Raw genomic sequence first — 25,353 nt, 5'->3', positions numbered from 1 at the left:
ACTCAACAGACATGTCAGCACCGGTCACTGGGTTTTGTTTTGACTTCACTTTTGTACAACGGGAAGAGATGGATGTGTTGTCCATCTATATACAGTCAATAATCTTGCTGATGAATCAGCATGTTATAGGCAGTAAATTCAACAATTCTAGTGCAGGTGGGGGAAATGGCTGATCAAACATTTGCTCGGATAGACAGAGACCGAGATAAATGGCAATCTCTACACCCGGTAATTCACAAAGAAGTGTTTGAAGTGAAGCCTGAAGGCCGAATGCAGACTGGCTGGAAGAGAGAAGCTGATTTCAGGCTTCATAAGCAGGGAAAAATGGAAGAGTATGGACACTGCAAAACTCACACAAGAGTCTGTGATACACACACCCAATGCACACACACACACACACACACACACACACACACACACACACACATGCAATCATGCAAACCTTGATCTGATACATCTAACTCCCTGCAAAGTGTGACTAATAACACTTCACATCAAGTGAGATACACATACACATCTTCTATTTTAAAATCTTGACCCCATCTGCTCATCCATATATATATATACATATATATATATATATATATATATATATGTATTTCAGAAATACTCCAATAACATCTAATAGGACTAATTTGGTTACAAAAGATAATATCTGCTATAGCTTCAGAAAAAAATATAGCCCGTTGTGAATGAAAAAATAAGAAGCTATTAGCTAGATTGCTTAAAAATGTATGGATGCATACCTTTTCTTTTAAAAATAAATAAGTAATCCTTGTTTATAGCTTTCAAATGAGTATTCAGATAACAGTCTGGAGAAAATAAATATTCATCAGTAGCCTAAACTACAACGGAAACATGAATTAAAACTGATGACAGACGCAACTTTAAGAGGACTGATGAGTAATTTAAAGTGGATGCACATGTCCAGTAAAGTGAGATATGTATCTAACACTCGAGAGCTGATGGCTTCGTTTACATAAAATCTTGGCTCCGGTTGTATAAAAGTAACTTCAACTCAAAGTATGAGGCAAAAAAAATCAGATGATTATAGCCCTACAAATATCACAATCAAAAAAAGTCTGAGTTGTTCTCTTATCTGGAATCACAACTTTGCTATCGTTTTTTTTTTTTGCATCTGTACAGGCATATGCATCAATAAAATATGATACTGTTTATTATTTTTCAGGCTTAAAGGGACCCTCATGCAATATCGTATTGCAGTTCCATAAGGTTATGGGACTCACAAGAAGCATTTTTTTTTAATTAGATAAAAATTTAACTAGAAGAAGCTGAGATATCATTAAGATAAGCACACACAAAAAGAGTTACCAGATATCCAATTTCCCTAAATGCATCTTATCTTAAATTTCAACCACTGTGTCCCTGAAATAAGCACTCATGTCAAACCAAATGTAAAGGCCTCTGTGAGAAAACTGTCACCATTAAGTGGAATACAAAATACATTTAAGCCTGAAGTTTTACAATTTTCTCTAATCTTACGCACATTGACACAAGTTAGAAATGTTTCTACTCCAGCAAAAAAAAGTCATGCTACATATCAGTCTTTTGTTTTTCATAAATGAGCCATTAGAAAAAGGAAGAGCAACTTAAGGACAATAACATTTCCTAGCCATATTTGATATTATAACCAAACAAGGACTATAATTCACACACAGTCAGCTGCTATCTAGCTATCAGCTAATGTTTGCACATTGGTAGGTTGTGATGAAAATAAAAGACTGCATTTAGTCCGTGTGAGTAATGTGAGAACAACTGTTCTACTGTTTGCCTTTGCTAGCTAGCAGCTAACGTTGGTACATTTGCTGGTTGTGATGGAAAGAAAGACTAGATTTAGTTTGTGAGTAACGTGAAGCCAACGTAACCTTGCTTGAGCTAGCTAGCTTACAGTACAGTTTACATTGGTACATTTGCGTGTAGGGATTAAAAAAGACTGAATTTACTTTGTGTGAGCGACGTGATGCCAACTTAGCCTCGCCTTTACAAGCTAACTAACAGCTAACGTTTATCAAAGAAAATGACTGCATTTAGTTTAAGCGACATGAGGCCAACATTTTCTTCTCTTTACATTTGAACACACCTTTAGAAAGCTTGCTTCAGAAAAGAGGAAGACATTCCTCATGACTAATCTGTGTAGTTCCCCTTTGACTCCGCTTGTGTGCATGATTGACACATCGCTTAACTCTATCTCTCTCAAAAACTTTTAACTAGAAGAATTTAAACTTACAAACACACTGTCATTATCTCATAGCCCATAAGTAGCTATCCTTAAATGTTAGCCCTTAGCTCTCTGTAACAGCATGTTTTAATCTAATCTGCTAAAATCATCAAAACAACAAACATGACATAACGTATGAAAATATTCTCCAGCCCTTTAAACCACAGTATGCCTCTCCTCTCCTCTCCTCTGCTCTCCTCTTGTTTCCTCTCCTCTCCTCTGCTCTCCTCTCGTTTCCTCTCCTCTCCTCTACTCCTCTCTTCTCCTCTCGTTTCCTCTCCTCCTCTCCTCTCCTCTCCTCTCCTCTCTCCTCCATTGAGTGTCTTCCAGTTAATTGTATTCTTTTGGGCAGAACCTCATTTAATTAAATATTTGGGTAATAACTCACTGCGACTGTAGTACTTAAACATTGTGTCCTGGATTTAGCTTTCCATAAAGGATGACTGGTCAGACGTGCCAACCTGAGGGTCTATTTAACTCTTTGATTAAGGTCTTTATTGTGACAATGAGGTTCAAACAGTATATTGTGTGAAACGAATTAGACTAGCAAGAATAACTTGAAATCTACTGGATGTTTCTCTTAATTTTCCTACTTCATACTTGTTGTATTATCAGTCTCTGTTCTTTCTTTCCCTCTCAAACTACATTTTCATTCCTCTCACCCACCGGGTTTGCTTCTCTCAAGTAGCAGATTACTTTGCTCTGCAGCTCCCCTCTATTCTGCAAGGGTTATCAGCTATTATTATTTACAACCACAGGTAACACGGGAGCAGAGGATTATGCATGAAGTGAGAAGAGTGTGTGTGTGTATGTGTGTGTGTGTGTGTGTGTGTGTGTGTGTGTGTGTGTGTTCAGGGAACACTGGCCATATTACCATAATCCCCTCTGAAAACTATTTTTGTTCTGCTCATCAGCGCAAATTATTTCCCCCTAAAAAAGTCTCTCTCTCTCTCCTTCTCTCTTTTCTTCCGTGCGGTCCTCTCTCTAAAGCCTGATCATCAATCTCGCCTCGCCTCTACCTTCCAAACACACAAAACTCCCTCGCTTCCCACAATACATAAACATTAGGCAGAAACAATTACCCTGCCTGGCACATTGCAACAAGAAAGTTTGATATGAAAAATGATTGCTTTTCATGTTGAATGGAAAGAACAAATGGAAAGAACAAAACCAGATTCCCAGGTGAGAAAAGTGATTATTTAAAAAAAAAAAAAAAATGGTTTCTTTACCAGGACAGTATATTGGATAAACAATAAAGAAAATTAGATTAACACATTTAAATGTGTTTATTTGTTCATCAATCTTCTTATGTTCTAGAGCTACAAAACGTTTTTACTCATTTACATATAACTTTGGTTTCTAATTTTACCTCTAAATTAAACAGTAATCACCCTATTTTAACTTTGAAAACTGGGAATTGTTCAATGAAAAGTAAAAAAAAAGGCTTAAATTCCTTTGCCTCACAACCAAAGTCTCCTATAGGCATTTAGATGGATATAAGTGTGAAAACAAGTGATTTATGTGAAGTTGTCATGTCACAAACAGATCCTCAGTTGACTCCACCAGGAGTATTTAAAGACTTAAAGGGCTGCTCCACATATTTAGTATTGTACTTCCATTAGTTTGGGAGTCTTGAAAGATACTGCCTAAATAAAGATTTGACAAAATATAAGCAGCAGGAGCCGAAATATCCTGACCTTTAGACCCTACACTTCCCATAATGCAGTGCGATCATCTTTCACTCCTTTAACTTCATACTTTCAGGATTCTTTAGAAGAACTTGACCATTCTTCACGAATCATTTCATCAAAGTCTGCTTACAATCAACACAGCAGTACAAAGCCTTCTTTGACTCTAGAGGGAGCTGGTAAACTGCCTTCAGTGATGTCACGTGAGTCACCGATGCCAAAGACATTGCATACAGATTACTAGGCGCTGATTGTGTATTTCTACCGTCTTGCAATTAATTAAACACAAACAAATCAATGATTGAGAATGAAACAGGAAGTGACACGTGCACAACTCAGAATGGAAACTCCAAATGTAGCTTACAGTTAAAGCATCAGGTTTTAAGTCATTTATCATTAATTAGCCTACCCAAGGTGTTGTGGGACTGATGTCGTGGTGGACGAAACACTGTTGGAGGGAGGTTCCCACATGACTGCCCCTAACCCAGGCTGCCCATCAATCTACAGGGTTGAGTAGTGGGGGCCAGTAAGGGCCATGTGTTAGGGTAGGTAGTTGTCAATACCTGGCTAGCTCACAAACACAGAGCTTGGGTCTGTTGTATGTGGCAATGCTGTTTTGGTTGTTATGGCGACTAAGGGCCATAAGTCATGTTATGTTACTTATTAGAAGGTCAGAGGGCATAATTAGGATGACGGGTTTCTTCACATAGCGTTTATCCTTTCATGAGGGGAACAAGTATCTTGTGTTCATTTCAAATAGATTTAATCTTTAGAATTTAATGAAATTTGACAGTGCATATTAATCAACATATAAGCACTATGCGGTATTTAATATATGCAGGAATAAGGACAATAGCTAAAACATAAGTTAGGTTTGTTCCTTGATGTTTTTCTGTTGTGTTAACAGAGCATCATTCACATTTATAGGATACTTTCTGGGTGTTTTTCAGCTTTTTCAAATATTTCCTTTGAGGAAACGGCTGTATCTTAGCGTTGTACTCAGAGAGTGTTTCCTCACAGCTTAATATTAGAATGTAATATGGATTTAGGACACAGAAACAGTGTGGTCAATGGATTGTACCATCCTAAAGGGGATTAGTTACCTAAATAGATGTAAAGACTTGGGGTAGCTTACTTACAGTCAGAGTTTGATTTACTTGTGTTTTCTCTAATATAAAAGATACAACCCAGCTTTAGGGGGTTTGTGGTACTGAAGTTAGACTTTAACATCTCCAGCAACACAAAATTATAAGATGACATCACTGAAGTAATTATTCCACCTGACACAGCTCCTCCTGAGATTTATTTCCACAGACTGAGTTGTACTCCCTTTGACTTGTAAACTGACTTTGACATGTAAAATGGGTGTATTGCCCCTTTAACAATTGTCCACATACAGTACTTTGTGTTAGCTAATGCTGCATTCATGTGGTGTTGGACATATTGGAAAAACAAGTTTCCGAGTTATAAAATGCAGCTCGGAAACTCGGAAAAGAATGAGGTGCCCGACTTCCCGACTTGACGTAATAATCGTCATCAAATGGGGTCAAAATATGTGTTATTAATGTGAACATACTTTTAATTGATTCAGGTATTACACATCAACTATTTGCCTCAAATATAACTTTTAACAGTTACATTTCACTGATCTTCTTCTTTGAAGCATCAACCTTTTTTTGTGCTATTGACAACATTCCAACTTTCCGAACTGAAATCAATCACTTTCACACACTGAAGTCGGAAGAACGACTTCCCAACTCGGAAACTTGGAGCACCCGAGCAGCACCTGAATGCAGCAAAAGTCTGCACAGTGGGGACAATGTTGGGGTGGAACAGAATCTAAAGAAACTGTTCATATTTGCGCACTTTGTTGTTTTTTGTATTAATCATTACGGTGGTAGCAAAATGTGGATGCAGAAGTAAAATATAAACTTTCTTGAATGTATTTTCAGACAAGCATACCATGTTGAATGATAGTGAGTCCACTGCTACATAATGGGCTTTGAGGTTTGTGCAATGCATGGTCAGCCACAGTGGAAAAAAAACCTATTGCAGCGCAATCACAAGCCACACTGTCAAGCTTCATCAGTACCCCATCTCACTGATGATATCTCTATTGTCTCCCATAACCTGCACGCACCATCACCACCACATCAACATGTCTGCTGCATTTGTGAGTGTGTGAGTGTGTGTGTGTGTGTGTGTGTGTGTGTGTGTGTGTGTGTGTGTTTGCAACTTTTCATTCATGTTAAGTGTGTTAATTTATGAGATCATTTTCTGTAGTGGTCACTCATGGATATCAGGGTGCTTAAGTGTGTGTGTGTGTGTGTGTGTGTGTGTGTGTGTGTGTGTGTGTGTGTGTGTGTGTGTGTGTGTGTGTGTTTGTGTGGTTCTGCAGTGTGCTGAGGGAGCTCTTGGCCCCTCGTTTAAGGGTCAAAAGATTCCGATCAGCCTCAGACTCCATTATCAGAGCCAGAGAGGATGGGAGGGGTTTTCTTGTGCCACCGAGTGGAAAATTGAGTCCATGTCACAAACTAATGAAATTGCGCAAAGAGGGCGAGTGGAAGAAGAAGAGAACACACACACACACACACACACACACACACACACACACAAGCACACAAACACATGCAGGGCTGATAGGTATTCAGGCCACACACACACATACAGACAATTATGGCAGGAGAACAAAAGTCCTAACAGTGTCTTTGTGACAGCTTTTGCAGCTTTCTGGTTAGCTTAGCTTTGTGTCAGGCTAGCATAAGCTTGGAACCCTGTGGGGAATAAAAATAAAAAAAACACAACGCAATTGTAAATAGTGTGCTACAGTGGAACAGATTTGAATGTTACACTCGTTGTGGTAAAACCTGGAAGACTTTTCTTGGATATTTGGTTGCCTGGAAGGATGTTGCTGACGATGGAGGGTGTGATGGATTTCCTTCCAGACGGATAAACACACACTGTTGGGACATGCAACATGACGCTACGTGACCTCTTCATGGAGTTATTGCTTTTATATCCCAGGCGTTGATAATCACAGAGGTTGTTTAAATAAGTGGAGGGCTGGTGTACATGGAGGTCTGTGAAGGTAAAAGGGGGCGTCCCCATCGAGCCAGCTCCACTCTGCCCAATTCTGCTCCCTTTTTTTCTAACTGAGCAGCAGTGCATTATGGGTTCACAGGGTTCTTGTGGGGGTCAGTGTTGCAGGCAGCAGGTGTGGGTGTAGCCCTAACAACCCCCTGTTCAAGTGTCCGTTGGTGCCTAGTGCCCCCCCCCCCCCTCGTGTCCTCCACCCCACCTCCAAACACGTGTCTTTGAGCGCTAGGAGGACGAGGTTTTGGTTTTGGATTGAGGGTCCTTCTTGCCGTTCTGGTGCACCGGCGAGTCACTGGAGGTCTTGGGCGTTTTTCTGGGTGGGCTCTGCTCAGCGACGTCGTGTAGAGAAGGTTCCCTGTACATGGCCACTGGGGAAGGAGAAAGTTGCAAATATTTTAGACTTAGAAATCTCCTTACACTGGCTCCCAGTTACTGCTCGCATCAAATTTAAATTTAAACTTAATGATGATGGTCTCCATATTATTGATGATGATGATGGTAATGATGATGGTTTTTGTTTGATAACGACGACTTATAAGATGGTTTCTATACTGATTAGAGCTCTCAAGAACTGCCCTCAATGTTGTGCTTTGCGAGGAGAGGAGAGGAGAGGAGAGGAGGCTAGGGGAGAGGACAGGAGAGGAGGGGAGAGGAGAGGAGAGGAGAGGAGAGGAGAGGAGAGGAGGGGAGAGGAGAGGAGAGGAGAGGAGAGGAGAGGAGAGGAGAGGAGAGGAGGGGAGAGGAGAGGAGAGGAGAGGAGAGGAGAGGAGGGGAGAGGAGAGGAGAGGAGAGGAGAGGAGAGGAGAGGAGAGGAGAGGAGGGGAGAGGCACACCACTAACTTTATTTTTACCAGGTGAAGAAAAAAGGTAAGGTGGACCTGAAGCTGCACTTTAAACAGAACATTTAAGAGCAGAGGTTTTGTTGCACTGGAGGCACAGAACAGTGATTCTTGGTTGATGAAGTTGACAATATTTAAACTTTTAGTGTCTTGTAGGACCCACTTGCCCTGACTCTGTCACAGCTTGTTCTGTACACTTTAATGTGTTTTACCTTCAATGAGTTTGGGCAGAAAGTGCGCTGCTCCCTTCGTCTTCTTAACGCGGTTCCCCTTCATGACCTGTCCGTCCCGGTTGATGCCGATGTACCACGCCCGACCCGACTGAGTCTGTCTGTACAGGATGGACGAGTAGGTGACGTAGTAGTTCTCGAACACACACTCCTTAAACTTACACTCGGGCGTGAAGTGTTCCTGAAAGAGACAGAAGTGCACACACACACACACACACACACACACACACACACACACACACACACACAGGGTCAGAGGAGAAGAATAACACATTTGGAGCGTCTGTCTGCCATTTTTTATCTCCTCCATTATTTATATATTTACTCTCCAGTTCAACCGGCTCAGCTGGGAATGGGAGGAAAATGGGGCCCCACATTTCATGGTGACAGGGTTACAGGAGTGACTGTGGCTTACATCGAGGAACTGAACACACACACACAGACACACGCACGCACGGCGGTTGAAATTCATTCCAACGCATGCACATTTCTCCACGTTAGGATAAAGTGGTTCCAGAGGTGGGATGCCATAACTCAGCTGCTTCGGTTTACCTGTAACAAACAACAATCAGGTGGATCCTTCACCTTCCTTATAGTTTAACAACCCCGCCATTGGCCTTCAGCTTGCACACTCTTACACACATACATAGCTCTGCATTAGACGATACGTCAACAGCGGGACATCCCCCTTCCCTCCGTCTCCCTCTCGTTACAGCGCTCCCTCTCTCTCTCATATTCCGCCTCTTCGTCTCTTCTTCATTCCCTCCATCCCTCCGTCATTTGGTAACCTTGTTGAGGAACAAACCAATTTGCAGGATTGATTTGGAGCCTTGATGTGACGGGTGAGCAGAAAAGGCCTGAATAAGGAGTTTGCTCTCTCTCTCTCTCTCTCTCTCTCTCGTTCATTTCTCACTCGCCCTTTCTCACCCTCCTCCTCCTTCTTCTTCTTCTTTCTCTTCTATCTTTCTCTGCAGCGCCTTAACGTCTGCCTATACCCATTGTAGCGCACATAAACAAGCTAATTACATTGACTGTATCGCCCATGCTTTAATTACACATCCATTCACTTAGGCAGCCGTTCATTTCCTCACCCACCCATTAACTCAGCTCTAATAGCACCGAGCCCGATCCAAAGGTCTGGAGTCTGTTGGAAGGTGTAATCAGATTGCTATCATTAACCGCGTTTGCACAGCAGTGTATTGCAGCTCATCTTCTCTGCACTCTTTGTGTGTTTGTGTGTATGTGTGTGTGTGTGTGTGTGTGTGTGTGTGTGTGTGTGTGTGTGTGTGTGTGTGTGTGTGTGTGTGTGTGTGCATCAACATGTGGGGGGGGACTACAGGATTAAAGCCAGCTTTGTAAATCACCAGCTCACAACCTCCTAATATGCATTCTCTAGTTCATTAATTGATTAATTATGTGAATTAAATGGAATCTGGCCATATGAGTAATGTGAAGCCTGTGTGTGTAAATGAGTGTGTGTGTGTTTTAAGCATCGTCATTTCATGTCTTTTTGATCAGCCATTAAGACCACATCAAGCGAGCAGAAGAGGTTAAAATAGAGACTGGGATTTTATTAACAGTAAAAGGCAGATTTTCCAATTAAAAACAAAATGATTTATTTTTCAGATAGCCTGGCCCAGATAGGGCAAAAAGTCAAGTTCAATATGGTCACAAAGGCAGGGCCAGTGGTGCAGCAGTGAAAAGTGACTACATTTGCTGAAGCTCCATAAACAAGAATAGTATTCTGGCATTTGTGTTTTTAAAGCTGGCAACACTCTAGACAATTTTGGTTTTTTCTGTTCCGCAAAACAGAACGCACGCCAGGTCAGGACTGTCAGCTGTCGCCCTAGAAGCTTTAACAAGGTCCTATTCAACAACTTTAAAGACGTCTCAGAGCTCCCCTAAACATGTGTGTGAAGTTTATTTTTATAAATCCACTCTGATCCTGTATTTGATCATGCCTATAAACCTCTCTATTTCAGCCCTGCTCAGTTTCTGTGTCTGTAGCTTTAAATGTAAATGAGCTGTGTCTGACCACGCCCCCTCTCCGAACGGCCTGTTTGAGCACACATTTTCTGAAAAGTGGAGCAGGCAGAAGATGGAGAGGATGGACTTTTCTCATCACTGGAGGGTTTGTAGACAGGATAGGGACAAAACATTTTAAAACGATTTTACATAATATGTGACTTTTAACTTCCTTGATAATAATATTATAATAATTTGGTTTGTTAAATTATGAAATAAATTGTTACATTTTGTTGAAATGAATGTTCTTTTAAAAAGATTCAGTTTTTCTCCTACTTACTCTCCAAAACTAAAAATATTCAATTTGTTAATGTAAGACAAGATAAGAAGGCATTTTTAAAATCTGCTCGGAAATTTTGAGAGAATGACATAATAATGTTAAGGGATTGAAACTCTTCTATTCTACTTGTAGCATTAGCAAACTGACATGTAATACATGCTAATCATGATGTACTGACACTGAAGCATGACACATGGAATATGAACACATTGATACTTTACTTTGCTGGTAAAACAATACCCTGACAGTGGATTAACAACACAATCACTTTGTTGTGTGTGTCTCTTTAAATAAGGCTTAAAAACTGAATCTCATGTTTCCAGCTGCACCACAGAGCCTCTTATTCATCTCCTTTAAAGTGCAGACTTGTTTCCCATTATTACATTTTCTCCGAGCTGTTTCCTCATCTGTTGTCTCACCTAAGTGTTCCAGACGAGTGTCGAAAGCAAATGAAAGCGAAGCACTTGAGTCCTTGTTGCCATCAGAGTGATTATGCACGCGCAGACGACTGAACACAATCACACCGCATAGTTTAAATTCATGTTTAAACATTATAGACTAAAGTGGTGACACATGACCTGAACATGACAAGGCAGCAAACAAAAATCTGTTTTGTTTTCAGTGTATCATATATTTATGGTTTCCCCTTGAAACAAATACACCTTTAATATTTAATGCTATTTAACTTGGTGTAATGCTAAGCATGGTGCTACACAGACCCCCCCCCCCCCCCCCCCCGGCAGGAACACAAAGATTGCATGAATAATTGTGAGTACACTCACCTCTGCAAGTCATGCAGTCAGTTAAAGCTGCAGTAGGCAACATTAGTTTACTTTGATTTCAGTTCAAATTCCACATTTGGAAAAGACAATCCTTTAAATAAATGTAGGTTTGATCTTCGATCTTCGTTTGGATTTCGGCAGTTCTCAGTCTTTCTCTCACTTGCGCTCTCTCTCTCTCTCTCTCTCTCTCTCTCTCTCCTCGAACGGCCGTGCAGCACATCAGTCGCGACCTTTAAACTATTTTGGGATGTATATTGATTGTCCATCAGTGTTTGTGTCTTTTAAAGCCTGGGCCACACTTAAAGACTTTTTAAGTCTTAACAGATATCAGAGATGTGAGAGACCCCACATACGCTATGAGTACAAACAATAAGAGTAGTCGTTTGTTGTGTGGATCGCAATGATATGACCAAAACTGTACGTCGCATTAACAGATTCCATTGACTAAAAACCGCACTTCAGACTCTAAAAAAGCTAAATCTCTTGAGGTCAAACACGACTTTGGAGTAAACAAACATTGCGGATGATGAGCAGAAATAGCTGTTGATGGTTGAAATCAGTGTAGTCCTCATGTTCTTCTTCAGGAAACATCTGGCAAGATGATCTTTAGAACAATTAAACAATTGTGACTTTTCTTCGTTTTTTTAGAAGGCGGTAACAGTGCCCAAAACTGTGCACATTGAACTTGTAGTGTGTTTACCCCGACTATGTTCGTCAAAACTACATGAATTGAACATTTGCAATGACAACTTGGCTTGTATGATCGTTGCAGCATTTAGTGGGCGGAGCTTGATGGAGTGATACGAAGTAGCAGAGGAAGTGGTTGAAGGTATTTTTGCAATAGAATGTTCATGCTGCTAACTGCCGCTTTAATTTGTGACATTTTGGTGGGTTTCTAACAAGCTGTTGAAATAAATAAAAAAAACAGCAGCCTCTGGTGTTGAAAAATGAGCTCAATGCAGAAGTGCAAAAAAAACTGCAGTTCTTAGAGTGTCCACTTGAGGCCGCCTTCAATAGGAATCCCCAAGAGGCCCCATGTTAAAATGCCCATCACAGCAGAAAAAAAAACATATTTACAGCGTGGTACAAAAAAGAAAAAATGTCTGAATAGCTTATTTCTACACGCTTTATGACAGGTGCATTTTTTTAAATTCTTATCCTTTTTAATCATAAGAAGAGAAAGATTTGTAGACATTTGCATAATTAGAGGCATGTCTGATTTGACTGACAGGTGAGCGTGTTATACCTGTTTGTAAAGAGTCTTGAGGCCTTTTTTAACCCCACCTCTTTGCCTGTCACTAGACAAACAGGCAAAGAGATGGAGCCTCAATGGGGGACATCACTGACACTACGTCCATGTTTTATACAGGCTGTGTTTAATCCAGAAGTTTTCATCATTATATTCATATTATTTGGAGTTCCTGTAAATATCTAAATGACAAAGCACCTATACTGTATATTATATTTCCCCCAATCACACTTTACAATCATTTCTAATCAAATGGGTCCATCCTGGCAAGAAGCCAACTGCATGTACTTATAGTCACAAATGCAAAACAGACTCAGGGTGCCATCAGCGATGCTTCTTTTAGAGGATAACACACGATTAAGCAGACATTAATAGAGAAACATCAGTCACGCAGCAGACACACGGGGGACACATGCACATCTGTTTGCACAGCGTTTACTCTGATGAGACTTCCTGCTGTTCGTTTCCCTCTCAATCACAAAACAGAGAAAAAAAGAAGGGACCTCTTTACCTCTATCGTCTAATAAGATAATGAAACAGAGCCTTGTGCTTAATCAAAAGCCCGAGAAAACTGTCCCCCCTTTGGTCTAAAACCTCATTATTTATCCCATCCAAAAGACAAACAAGACATTCTCAAAGCTGTTGCAGTTCCTCTTGTGTTCAGCAGGGGTTGCTCAAAACACACAAGCAGTCCAGGTGAGGGGGGGGGGGCTTACTGCGACCTCTCCTCCTGCGAGTGCTGCTGTCGATGCTCCAAAATTAACTCATGCCTACTTGCCACTCCACAATGCTCTGCTCTCTTTATAGCACGGTGAAACCCACTCGAGTCACACAACAGACACAAATCCACACGAGGGACTTTCTTTTTTTTCCTGTGCTGCTTTTTAGGCGGCAAACATGTTTTGTTTTGTTTTGTGTATTTTTAAGCAGAATTTGCTGAAATGTTCCATCATGTTGCATTATGTATTTAAGGTAGCAGAGATGAATGTTAACACAACAACACTACAGTATAAAGAACCAGCACTGCCTGCTACAACTCCAGGAGCTATTAGCTGCAAATGTAGCCATGATGGAAGTCTAATCATCTAACTCAGTGCTTCCCAAAGTGTGGGCCGCGGCCCCCTGGTGGGCCGTGTGGGTACTGCAGGTGGGCCGCAAAAAGCCCTCCACCAAGTATAAAAATAAAATAAATATCACAATAATGATGATTCACCATGAGTCAGCCCTTTAAGTGATTAGTAAGGCGTGTCATGACTATTCATGGACATAATGTTTAGTAAACTTTTGTGTCTATCTTGCCATAATATCATATTGTAATGTCCAATAATTTTACCCTTACTGAAAGTGATAGCTGTAGTCAAAACATTTATTTTATAATGGGCCCCGGACTAACTTTGTATTTCATCGCGGGCCGTGGCAGTCTTAAGTTTGGGAAAGGCTGATCTAACTTATTCAAATATTTCCCTGAAAAAGAAAATAGTATGAAAGTGAAAACGATACTTTGAACATTGAGACAGTAAATTACATCATCAGGGTCAATTAAAAGTATCCGAGCCCGTCTTTACTCGCACGTGGTGAGAAATGAAACAAGAGAATTGTGTGTGTGTGTGTGTGTTTGCATGTGTGTGTACATCCACTCATGCATGTCTGCTGTTTTGACACACAGACATGACGGATCCCTCTTACATCAGCGGGAGGCCACCCGGCACCGGATGACATGCATACACACACACACACACACACACACACACACACAAGTACAACCACACACAGTCACAACATCAACAGTGACGGATGGACTGGGCGCCTCCCTCATCACTCACTACCACAGACGGTAGAGAGAAAGATAGGGGATGGAGGGAAAAGGAGAGAGAGAGAGGGAGCAGCGGGTGAAAAGAGAGGACAAAAGAGACTTCTGGGTAAAGGAAGATGAGAAGCAGAAAAAAGAAATGAAACAAGGCGAAAGTAGAGTGGGATTATTCTCCAGTAATGACACACACACACACACACACACACACACATACACATACACACACACACACACACACACACGCGTCTCATTTCCATGCTCTGACACCTGAGGACATTATCCAGCCCCCCGTTCCCAAACACACAGCCGCCATTAACCATTGAGCCCCCCCCATGCGCTCAGCTGGGGGATTGATTCTATGTAACACCTCTGTGAAAAGTCAATAGGCATTAGTCCGGAAAAAAACCCCGGATTAGGTTTTTGATTAGACGGCGACGCGGCGACGCAATCGAGCGTGAAGAACTTAAAAACGACTTACAAGCTGCGATCGGGCAAGCACAGGTTAATCCAGGGGGGCTTTAAGTCACAGACACTTATCGAGCACGTCCCAGAGGACAAACGTATTTCACAGCGTTGATAGGGCACATGAATGGCTCTGTGTGTGTGTGTGTGTGTGTGTGTGTGTGTGTGTGTGTGTGTGTGTGTTTTTACTGTTTATGACAAGAGGACGCCATGAGATGTGTTACACTTTTACAGCTTTCAGGAAATGATGTTTGTATTTACACATGTCAGCAAACTACAGCCGATCAATATAGGCTTTTTCCTGTTGCACTAGAAGCACAGTGACAAATGCACACAGGCCAATGCCAACGTTAACCACGGATCAGAGAGGCTGATGGGTATTGACGTTGGTAAGCCTCAGTTTTAGCCGAGGTAAGGGTTCAAAGTTTGGTGTCGGTGATTTAAGGTCCAGAGTCAAGTTTGGATAGACTCAAGTCCATTGCCAAACCAAATGACTTCCAACTGGTGAATAGGAAGGACTGTTCAAATAAAGTTTTCTGATGTGCGTTTACTCTGATTCTCTGTGATCTACTCAAAGATTACAGGCCATCCACTGCAAAGACTCTATGAATCAGCCTGCGGTAAAAGCATGTTAAGACTGGCTAACTGACAGACCGCGGCGCGCACGGAGTATGTGTGAATTGGGCTTTACTGTTCACACCTCAAACTTGAAAACTAAAGGAGATCAAGCATTTGTAGCTCGGGCTCCTCGGCTGTGGAACGACCTGCCTGAGGATCTCAGACTAGCTACATCAGTATCTTCTTTTAAATCACTTTTAAAAACACATTTTTATGGTAAGGCCTTCTTATAATCCTTGTTTCATCCATGATGTTTTATTTGTTTTACTGTTAACTTTAGCCAATCTTTGTCTCGGTTGTTTCCCTTTTCTCTGTTAACTGGATGATTGCTGCACTGTTGTTTTATTTTTCATGCTCTTTTTTTGTGTATTTGACCGTTGGGATTTTTCTTTTTTCTGTAAAGCACTTTGTGACGTTGGTTTTGATAAGTGCTTTATAAATAAACTTTATTATTATCATTATTATTATTATAATATTAACTTTTACCATCAAACTGGAGAAACAGGGTCCCACGTTTTGTTAAGGTTAGACTGAAACCCATTTTTTCACCTGTCAATTCTCAAATTTAACACGGAGCTGAATCCCAGATCTAAGCCCGTTTAAGGCCTCTGAATGTTTGTTTGGTGTTTGAATGTTGTGTCAAATGTTTGTATGTCTGTATCTTGTCTTCATTTTTATGTCACAAATGGAGCTGCTGTGATGCAAGACAAATTTCCGACCATGTCTGACAGTAAAGTTCTATCTATCAATCGCTCAATCAATACACTATGTGTCACATTCACCCATTCATACACTGATGGTAGAGGCTGTGGCCATCAATATTAGTTAATCCCTTTGAATGCATTCACTGTCTCTTGGGGGCAATTTGGGGTTCAGTGTAGTGTTGTCATGATACTTATCAACCGTGTCCCATGCCAGAGGTTGCTATGTAGATGTCCATCAGAAGTAGCTAATCACATTCATACACTGCCGACAAAGCAGCAGGAGCAACTTGGGGTTAAGTGTCTTGCCCAAGGACACATCGGATATGTTGCTGCAGGTGCCGGGGATTGAACCCTCGACCTTCTGGGTTAGAGACGACCGACTTTGAGACACAGCCAACCCAACCTAGAGTCTTAAATGAAGTGTTTTAATTTCATTTTCTCATTCACCCTCAAGTCTTCTTAAGTGAACTCTTCTATTCGTAATGAGGTCTCAAGTCTTCCAAGTCCCAAACTATCCCTGAGTACCACATAAAGGGTACTTTACTTGAGCATTATTTCATGTAGTTCCACACGTTGACTCCAAAGCACCTAGAGGGAAATATTGTCCTTATTACTTTGCTACCATAAAGTTGTTTTCTTTGTCATCATAAAAGGTCAAAACAGCTTTAAGTCAGTCGACTGACTGTCTGTCAGATCACATCTCTATCCTCGTCGTCTCCATCCTGTCCCCACTGTCTCTTCATTTCACGATCCAGTACAATAGGAAACTGCCATTAAAACATCCTGCAGGGGGAGGAAAAAAAGTTAAAAAGGAATGTGCTGGGTTATAAAAATATATTGGATTGATCATGAACTGAGAGCTGTGTTCTTTAAAAGCATTTGTGAGGATGTTTTTTTTTTTGGGGGGGGGGGGGGGGGGGGGTGTTGTACTGCAGGCATGAGCAGATATATATAAAAGGTTTTCTTTTAAAAAGTGTCTGAAAATCTGAGATGACTCAATATACATGCAATTTTACGTCATAATATATTTCTGTTTCTTTGCATTCAATCGTTGTTTATGAATCTAGGATTTGGATCTGAACATGAAGCAGCAGGAACACAAGGTTTTAGCCCAGGATAAAGCAGCAGGGACATAAAGCTGGGTCATGATGAAATATTTACCTGCAGATGCACCTGATGGATTAGAATCAGCTATGTCTGTACACACACAGAGAGAGCAAGTTTAGCCATACAGAAGCTTGTTTACCAGCAGGGCTGATTATTATCTGAGCAAATGAGGAGGGGGAAAAAAACAACAACTTTTAATTGAGGACAAACAGCTGAGAAAGCATCACAGGAGCTTTGCAAAATAATTGTCTACAGATAGGAGTCATTATCATTTATTAATTTATGCACAACATGTCGCCCCGCTGGCATTTTTCTGTAGTGTTTGTCAGCAGCAACTGTTCTCTTCAGATTCTTTGTAGAAGCCATCACTCAGCAATTAGGGATGAAACTCAGACACGGCCTACAAAACAAAACTTCAGTTTCTAAGATAAGAGTTGTATTCACAGGAGGATAAAACAAGCAGGTTCAAGTGTTCAAAACATTCAATTCCACAACCCTTGACTGAGAAATAACCTCTGTTATTCAAAGCAACTTTGTCAACAGTGTGTCCATTGGGGTTTGAAAAGCTACATGTTTCTGCTTGACGTTCACTTAAAGCTACAAATTTACCTGCATAGCAAATTCTCACAAATAAAAAATTCTTTACTCTGAAAACAAGGGAGGTTACATCTTCTGCAAGGCTCTGTGTGAGTCTGTTTAAGGGCAATGAAGGTCTTTGCACATTGAGGCTGTTTTTTTAGGGTGTATCTTCAGGTCCGACCCGTAGGCAGTGTAGGCAAATGCTAGGGGTGCCGACCGTCTATAGGGGGTGTCCTGGCACCCCAAAATGAGTGAGGAAGGACAGTTGAAAGTTTAAAAGACTTCATTGTTACTGTCTCTATGTGTTTCTTGTAAAAATAAAACATCAATGCGTTTAAGTTTGGCTGTTTCATATAAAATTGCTCTTTTTCTTGCCTCTCTTGCTCCGTTCAGATTTGAAGTGCTGATTTTAAAAGTGTTCATGAAGGGTGAGAGGTTAAGAACAACATTAAAAACTGCCAACAAACTCAATAAAGTGCTTAAACATGTCATTTTAAACAGATTTGTTTGCGAACTTGGTCAGAGAGTAGTCAGAGAGCCAGCTCTCACTGTCACTGCTGTCTGACACCATGTTCCTTTCTGCTGTGTTTAACTTTCACCTAATTTTATTTTGTCTAATGTGATTTTCATGTTATTATTTGGTAATGCAACAGAAGAAACCAAGAACACATAACTTCAGCACCTATTTAAAAAGGATCTATTTTCTTGCTCCCTTCACAACCTGACGCATCACAACACCGCTGCTCATTACCCACTATTTGTGGGGGAGGAGTTCAGATGAGTTATCAGAAGTGAGTGACACTGACCGCACCGATAAATATCAGGTTTAAATGAAACAAAGCCAGTTTTCTTTGAGTGTGTAAATACTGTGACCCACCGCCGGAGCGCCTGCAGACTTCACCTTCTGCATAAAGCCTTCAAGAAATCCCGTCTGTACTCAGGACCTGAAGATCTTGTTTACTGAGAGTGAACAGACTCGGACATGTTGGACATCCGCTTTTCAGATTGTTCAAGTACTGGAAGCAGCTCCAGTGTGACTACCAGCTGTCGAAGTCGACCCCTCGCAGCCTCTAAGGAACCAAATTCCTGCTGGACTTAGTTGCAATACCAGGGGCACCAGCTCAAATCTTGCCTAGGGCACCATGTGCGTTTTTGGATCCGTAATCCAAAAATCATAAAAAAAAAAAAAGAGGGCAAGAAACCTTGCCCTCTGAGTCTGATGTATTTATTTTCCTATTTATTGCAAAGATTTGCAGTTGGTGACGACATGGAGTAATCAAGCAGTGAGTGGTTCTTTACTACTTAAGAAAATAAAAAGTAGACCCTGTGTCCGTGCTCTCCTGAAAACAAGACAAGAGCATGGAGAGTTTCATGTGTTGATAAAGGGACGATCGCTTCCAGCTGTATTTCAGGATGTCAGTAGTCCAGTTTGATGCGCTGCTAGCTATTCTTGGGCAAGACACAAGTTGCTCCTTAGTTAATACTGATGGACACTTTACACAGCAGCCTCTACCATCAGTGTGTGAATTGGTGTGAACGGGTAGGATTTAAAATGTTCTATGTGTCCAAAGTTTCTGATTGGTGACATGTTTCCCGTCACTTGTGAACTAGAATCCAGCGCTCTGGGCCTCTATTGACTCGAATAAAAGTTGCACATGCACATTTGTTCCTCTCAATAGAAAAGACAGGAGCTTCAATGTACGCAGGAAAAATGCGCTCTTCAACACATTACACACCACCACCTAAAAGTAGGCAGCAGAGGGTTACGTCCTGCAGGAAATCTGAAGGGATACGTCTGCAGAGATGGGCACTAATTTATTGTGGGTTCTTTCAAATATGCAACCAAAACTCGGTTGATTGATAAAAAAAATTGAAGAAAGAACTTCCAACCAAACTGCACAGACTCAACAGATAGCTAGCTGAAGCTCAAACATTGCCGGGCATGAAAAGTGAGACCACAGTTATATTTGAATGATCTGACAGCTCTCCCAGCCCACCACAGAACAAAACCCAACTGCTGTTTTTAAATCTCTTCCCTCTGTCTTTTCATGTCTCATATTCCACCTCTTGGCTTCTGCGTTCACTCCTGAACACCTCGTGTGTGTCTGAGAGTTTCTGATCGACAGAGAGGAGAACAAAGTTTTGAGCAGATCAGGCTGAGAGGGGTTCCTCGTCCCTGCCAACATTCTGGCATTTACAGGGACGCCCTGAGGAGCGCTGGACCTCGACCAGACCTGATGCCCTCGTAAGCATTCAGAAAACACACACGCGGGGACACACACACACACACATGTATACACACACACACACACACTAGCAAAGAGAAAATCCACATTAATGAGCACACATGTTTATGATACCCGACGGAAAAATGCAGAAATAAACAAAACACATGCATTAAATCATACTTTGACACCTGCAAATGAGTGGAAGTAAAAGTCACACACACTCACACACTCACACACACGCACACACACACACACACACACACACACACACACACACACACACTCACACGCTGTAATGAGAACAGCTGGAGAGGGTGCATGAGGGGGAAGAAGCAGGGAGGGATGGAGGGATGTCCTCTGCTTCTCACCTTGACTGCCAGACCCTCGCTGTGCGTTAGGGGATTTTCCAAAGGGAGCCAGAGTTAACCTGCCTTACCTCTACACTACATTTTTCATCTCTCCTTCTCTACTCCTCCTTTTCTTTCCCTTCCTCTCTTTCACTCCCCCCATATTCTCTCTCTCTTTTTGCATGCCTCCCATCTTACTCTATCCCTCAAATTTCCTTGTATCTGCTTCTTCAGGGCCACGTGTGTCTGCACGCTACTGCTGCCACATGAGAGGAGGGAGGTGTGTTCAAGCATGTGTGTGTGTGTATGTGTGTGTGTGTGTGTGTGTGTGTGTGTGTGTGTGATGGGGAAGGGGATGGGGATGGGATAAGGTTGGGGGGGAGGGGGTCGATCAGAGTGCAAGAAGGGAGTGGAGGAAAGGAAGCAAGAGTGCTGACTCAAAAGAAAAAGTGACAAGCGGTTTCTGATTCAAGTGAGGAAGGTCAGAGGAGAGGAGTTGGAGGCGAAAAGAGGTGTGGGCGTGCAGGGAAAAGTGAGTGTGTGTGTGTGTGTGTGTGTGTGTGTGTGTGTGTGTGTGTGTGTGTGTGTGTGAGCGTGCAGGCAGTTCAGTCCTCTCAGGTCAGACTGTAAGAAGACTTTATTGAAAGCTTTGTTGAGGGAACTGACTAATTGCCAGTTTGCCACCTGTCAGGTTTGTGTGTGTGTGTGTGTGGCAGTGTGTGGCAGTAAGAAAGGGACCAAGAAGTTCCTTCTCTGTCTGTAGGTCGAACCAACACAATTTGAAAACATTTATACTTTTTCACACGAAGTAAACGATGAATCAACCTGTCACTCAACATTCAACATGGTCATAAAGTATTGAGTCAAATGACAGAATAACTGATGATAGTTTACCTGCACTATGCACATTAAGCTACTTTTGAAGACAAATCTTCAATAATGATTAGACATTTCTGCAGACTAAGGTGATAATCCTAATTCTCCACGGGGCTGCAGAGCTTCATGCTGATTTTAGAGAAGCTGCATTTTAATATTATACATAATGGATCAAGCAGCATGCAAACTATTGAAAAAAGAAAGTTGCTTTGGCATTTTTGAAAAAGAAAAATAGTTCAAAGATATTTTGTTGAAAATTAAGTTCACCTCTTACCAAGCATTGGTTTTTGTTTTTCAAAAGCACCTAGTTTGACATTTTGACCATTTCCATCTTTTTTTATTTATTCATCCAGAAGTAATGTTTGGATCATGGAGAAACTTCTGCTCTTGAAAAATGAAGCAAATATGGAAGCTGAGGATCGAACCCCCAACCTGAGTGAGAGACGACCGCCTCTTCCAACTCAGCCACACCCGAGTAGTGACCTACAGTAAAGCTGTTTGCACATCTCATGAGATGACCTTGGCTACTGCAGTAAACATGCACCCAGGCCGCGCTGTGGACATGGGAGAGACGCCATTCTCCATGTTCAAATTTATCGTTCTTATTAATCAACTGTTTAAAAATACTATTTGACGGTGTAAAAGTTACATATTGATACTTTAAATGTATGTTAAACATCCAGTGATGATTCCAACAAGTAGGAAATGTTTGATCATCGTCTTGTAAGCTGGTCATGGGCTGGCTGTACAATATAACGTATGACATAATAACAAACCTGAATCCTAAAATGAATACAACCTGAATAATCTGAACTGATTATGAAACATGAAAAATCAAAAGACGAACAATGTTAGAGAGGACGCAGAAGGACTTTGTCTACCTGCACTAGGACATGTAACACTGTATGAGTAAGAGGCATTCAAAAAAATATAAATATAAATATAAAAAGTAAATTATGGTTAATCAAAAGCTATGCACACACACACAAAAGAAATTGTGTTAGAACAAAACTGATCCTATTCTTGAAAAATTTGTATTTTTCGCAAAGTGTACAGAATGTGTGGCGCTCTCCAAGGTGCTGAAACTGGTGCTGGAATCTGCATCAATACAGTGTGCTCTCCCTTTCCTGTTTTCATCAAGACAGTCACTAGCTGGAAATTGTAAGCAGTATTTAACATGTTGTAGCATGTAAACTTCCTTTATTTCCCGCAGATGTTCTTGACCAAATGCATCTTTGTAAAGCCCTTTACCTACCTATAATTATTTCGGGTGCTAAATTTTACAGTTCTAGATTCCTGTGTCACAGCACTATAGGTTTAAGAGTGATAAAAGTATTGCATTTTGGTTTAACTGGAGTACATGATGGATCTTTTTACAGCTAAAGAGCCACAGAAACCCTCCAAACGTTGTTGGACACCAAAAATAAACAAGAAACAAGATTCTTGTTTTTAGCTTCAAATCTCGCAAAGCTACTCTTTAGGTTTCAAGTTGAAAAGGAGGATCATATTGGATCTCTTAAGAAACTTTTGAACTTGAAATTAAGGGAAGTTTACCTGTCCTTGTAAATGCTTTGTACTTACAAGTGTGAAATTGGAAAACACATTGCTAAACAAAAAAAAAGAAGATGAGGAAGATGATATCCTTTATTAATCCCAGAGGGGGAAATCACTTTTACACTTGGTTACTGAGACATGCTAAACACATATAGGCTGAACTACACACACATGCATACAATCCTACAGTCATGGACAGGCACTGATGGAGAGATGACGTGAAAGAGCGGCCGAGCAGTTGGGAGTTCAGTGCCTTGCTCAAGGGCACCTCTGCAGTGCTGGCACCTCTCTAGCTACCAGACCAATTTCAGACTTGGTCTACTCCGCAGACTTGAACCAGGCACCCTCAGGTTCCCAAACCCAAGTCCCTACAGACTGAGCTAGAGCCGCCCCAGTAGTACCTGGAAGTAGGTGAAAAGGAGGCTGCTGATGCAAAGATTTCATGATTTCATGTAACTATGCAAAACATTTGAACATGTTTTCAAAAATCAACCGGACTGCAATTCATTTAATCCTTTTCTCTATAACGTTATTCAAACTAAATATACTGTATATATACAAAGATTTAGCTTTGCCTGTTCTAAAAAAGTTTGCACAAAAAGTTAAAGAGAACATCCTTAAAAAAATAAAAAAAAAACGTCTCCGAGTATATTCTCATCCCTTCAAGAATTCTCTGACCTACTCTTCACAACAGCTCTGCAGGAAAACCAGTGAACTAAATATCTTGACGAAACCATGCTCATGCACACACACACACACACACACACACACACACACACACACACACACACACACACACGCAGGCACACACACGCACACATACTCCTGCTTGTACACTTATTATCTTCTAGTCTCCACAGAGAAAGAACCTGCTCACTGTTATAGAACACAGAGAGATGATGGATGTGGTATCTCTCTGTATCACCAAAGACCATTCATCCCAAATAACCACCACTGTAAGATACGACGGCGAGATGCTCAAGTGTGAAATTTATAAAGAACTCTCCACTCCTAGGAAACAAGGAAGAGTATAAAGCCTGTATACTTGACCTGCTTTTAGTCGTTTGTGCTTCATAACCTGTGAATCATTAAATAAAACGTATCAACCTGTTCATGTTTCCCTGTCTTCTTGTTTATGTATTTATGGATTGTTAGTAGTGATCAGAATGCAGAACAGCTCACCCCTTTAGGGACGCTCATAACTCTTGTCAAAACGAACCAAGGCTATTATTTTAGCTTTTGAATGGAGCTGCAGCATTTTCTCATGTCACCTCTTCCTCATCCTTCATGACGCCCCCCACGATCCCCCTTTCCCCCTGTCCTTCTTTTTCTCTTTTCTTTTCTAATATTTCCCTTTCTCTGTCACTTCCTCTTCTCGGAGGTTGTCCATGTGAGCAGAGGTGTTCCCCTTTTAGCGGCTGGCTCCTCCGTGCGTCTCTGAAAGCAGTCCCCAGTGGAGAGCTTAGGAGAGGCACGAACAGAGCAGAGAAGAGGCAGAGAGGGGGTGAAAAAGAATGGAAAACAAGCAAATAGGAGGTCTGGGAGTATGGGAGAGGAAGGGGTCAGGGAATGATTAAGCATCAAGGTAAGGGAAGAGAAATGAGGGGTGAGTTTGTGTAATGTAGCAGGTTTCTATATGCCTGGTGAAACAACCTTTATGTTCCACTGCGGGGAACACAGTCTCTAAAAATGTGTCCTTTGAATAAACTGTGTGAACTTCCAATCCAATTAGAATCAAAGCTGACAAAATGTTAGCTTTGTTAGCATATTTTTTCCTGACTTAAGTACAACTCTTGATGATGAAATCAGATAACATCCCAAGAATGAAACGTCAGGGGAAGTAAACAGTAAGTACAAAGAAAAAGAGAAAGAAGTTGAGGAAGCTGCAGTAGTTGTACAGATGTGGGTTGTATGTGAGTTGAAAGTAGGAAAAACTGTTGCTTGAAACCTACATGACTGCCATGTTCCAACACAATACCTTCCCTGACCTCTTCTACTTACCCTGTAACTACTGTGTATCCCCCACTGATGTTTTTATATTTCATGGGATTGTACATTATTTCATCATCAAGATATTTCTTTTTTTATTGTAGTGAAGAGAAAAGATTTCCAAGCCAACAGCTTGTTAGCACAGATGCTAATGGGACCAGAAGTTTATACATTTTATCCAACGATTCCAAAAGTACATCAGCATGTCGTCTGCATTACGACGTATTGTAACCAAGTGGCAACCTGAGTTATTAAAAAAGGAAGCCAATGCAGACGTGCAAAAAACTGCAGCTGTATCCCATCACTACATGGTGAATCGAGGATCTGTTTATTTCTCTTGGAGCAGTTCTTTTATAGCATCCCAATCATCCCGTTATGGGCAATTACAACATGTGTGCTATATAAAGACCATTTCCTAGAAGTTTCTTGGACGGACACCTGGTCTCTTACCAGGAAAGGGTGGGTGGCTATGTGTGTACGTGTATCAGATCATGACCTTATGACCTGGCTAAATTCAGAGGTTAAATAACTATTGGGTTGTGCCTGTTGCTGTCTAGATTGTGTGTTTCTGTTATGATTCAACCTTTCAAACTACAACACCATTTCGATTATATTTACAGTTAAGCATAAATTGCATAATTAGGGGCATTA

General features: G+C 41.2%; 1 protein-coding gene across 1 annotated transcript in view; it reads right to left on the bottom strand.

The window, feature by feature from the left end:
• Positions 1-6,117: 6,117 nt before the first annotated feature.
• fgf11a (fibroblast growth factor 11a) overlaps positions 6,118-25,353 on the bottom strand; it is a 112,812-nt gene continuing 93,576 nt past the window's right edge. Inside the window, exons 5-6 of the mRNA XM_061031474.1 lie at positions 8,075-8,273; positions 6,118-7,391 (exon numbers count right to left, since the gene is read on the bottom strand). Coding sequence (XP_060887457.1) covers positions 7,249-7,391; positions 8,075-8,273 — 342 coding nt within the window. The 3' untranslated portion in view covers positions 6,118-7,248. The remainder of the gene's footprint in view (positions 7,392-8,074; positions 8,274-25,353) is intronic.

The sequence above is a fragment of the Labrus mixtus genome, chromosome 23 (genome assembly GCF_963584025.1).
Source record: "Labrus mixtus chromosome 23, fLabMix1.1, whole genome shotgun sequence".
NCBI lineage: Eukaryota > Metazoa > Chordata > Actinopteri > Labriformes > Labridae > Labrus > Labrus mixtus.
The sequence above is the reverse complement of the archived record's forward strand: the minus strand, read 5'-3'. Positions and strand labels throughout refer to the sequence as shown.